This window comes from Etheostoma cragini, chromosome 2, assembly GCF_013103735.1.
Source record: "Etheostoma cragini isolate CJK2018 chromosome 2, CSU_Ecrag_1.0, whole genome shotgun sequence".
NCBI classification, from domain to species: domain Eukaryota; kingdom Metazoa; phylum Chordata; class Actinopteri; order Perciformes; family Percidae; genus Etheostoma; species Etheostoma cragini.
The window spans coordinates 29742994-29744804 of NC_048408.1; the positions used below are offsets into that span (position 1 = coordinate 29742994).

Genomic DNA, 1811 nt, shown 5'->3' on the forward strand with positions numbered 1-1811 from the left:
CACACACACACACACATGCGCGCGCGCGCACACACACACACACAATCACACACGCACGCACGCACGCACACAATCACACACGCACACACACACAGAGTGACAGATTTAAATATTACCCTGAATCAGAAACTAAAGTATTGAAACTGAAATATACAATACAGGTCTTGAAGTGTGTGTGTGTGTGTGTGTGTGTGTGTGTGTGTGTGTGTCAGCTGAGGATGAAGGGGCGACCCCGGTGAAGCGGCGGAGGGTGAGCAGTGATGAGGACAGAGCGGGGGACAGTGCGGCGGCGCTCTGCGTGGCGTCCACCTCGTCCTCCTCCTCCGTCCTGGCGCCCTGCGGCGAGACGAAGGCCGACCACCAGGAGGCGCTGACGCCCGCCAGCACCTCGGACAACGAGACCCGGGACTCGTCCTCGCTGATCGACCCGGGCACGGAGCAGGACCCGCCCTCCCCCGACCCCCCCGCCCCCGTCCCCCCCGGGAACCTGGACTCCTCCCCCAAAGAGGAGAAGATGGAGGCGTCTTCGTCGTCGTCGTCGTCGTCGTTCTCGTCGTCGTCCTCGCTGCTGCATGAGGCGGGGGAGGCGTTCGTGCCGGCGGAGGAGGCGGAGCCACCGCGGTGCATGGCAGCCAGGGGGGGGGAGGAGGAGGAGGAGGAGGAGGCGGAGCATCAGCGGGAGGGGAGGAGGGGGGAGGCGATGTCAGAGGAAGGGAACGAAGAGAAGGAGGCGGGCTCTAAGGGCAGCTCGGCCCCCCCCCTCTGCGAGGACGCCGCCTTCCCATCAGCCCCTGGGTTTGCGGGGGCGGGGCCGGAGGGCGGCGCCAGCGACCCCTCCTCCTCGCCGCAGGTGTTTCCGGGCGCCGCCCCCCCGCCCGACATGCTGGACATGCTGTACAGGACGGTGGAAGCCACCATCGCCATAGTTACCAAACTGTCTGTCAAGGGCCCGCCCTCTTCGTGACATCATCAACTCACAGCCGCCATGAAATCTTTAACAAAAGCCTTTTTTTTATTTTACTTTCTTTTTTTTTCTCTTCTTAGAAATCAGCGGGAGAAAACAACCCGTTCCCCCTGTTTTTTCGGTTTCTTCTTCTTCTTCTTCTTCTTCTTCTTCTGCAGTTTGTGCGCTGCTGTGCGTGGCCTCCTGCTGATGTTCAGTCGGTCGGGTTTTCAGCTCCAGTGGCTCTCGCCGTGTCGTTTCACTCTAAAAAAAACAACAAACAAAACAAAAACAAAACAACAACTCTGACTCCACGCACATCCGACTCCCCCGTTTCACAAGTAAAGAAGAAAAAAAGAACGAGTTGTACGAGCTGTGGCGCATTTCTTTTCCTCAAAGGGCAAAAAAAAAAGACAAATTTTGTTTTGTTGTTTTGTTGTTTTTTTGTTGTGTTTTTTTTTTTTTTTTTTTTTTACCGAATAGAGTTGGTTTTTGCAAAGTGATTTTATTTGTTTTTTTGCGGTTTTGCTGTAGCGGGGAACAGTTTACACAGCTTGGGTCTCCTGTATGTAATTTAATTTTATTGCATTTTTACTGTCGTCCTCTGTGCCAGTTTTTTACTTTATGAACGAGGCAAATTAGGGAGCGTTGCCTTGACGATTTCCGCGGTTTTAACGACCCCGGAAACGACGTTAACTGTAAATTAAGAGAACCACGACACACTTGATTCTGTAAGGAGTCTCCTCGAGTCATTGCCTGAAGGTGTATATGAAAACTATATAAATATATATATAAATATCTTTATATATATATGAATATATTAAAGCGGTGCTTTATTTGACTGTGGTTGTAATTAAGCCCCCCCCCC

The 1811-nt window shown here is 52.7% G+C and overlaps 1 protein-coding gene across 1 annotated transcript in view; it reads left to right on the plus strand.

The window, feature by feature from the left end:
• usp34 (ubiquitin specific peptidase 34) overlaps positions 1–1065 on the plus strand; it is an 81641-nt gene extending 80576 nt beyond the window's left edge. Inside the window, 1 exon segment of the mRNA XM_034884239.1 lies at positions 162–1065. Coding sequence (XP_034740130.1) covers positions 162–964 — 803 coding nt within the window. The 3' untranslated portion in view covers positions 965–1065.
• The last annotated feature ends 746 nt before the right edge of the window (positions 1066–1811 follow it).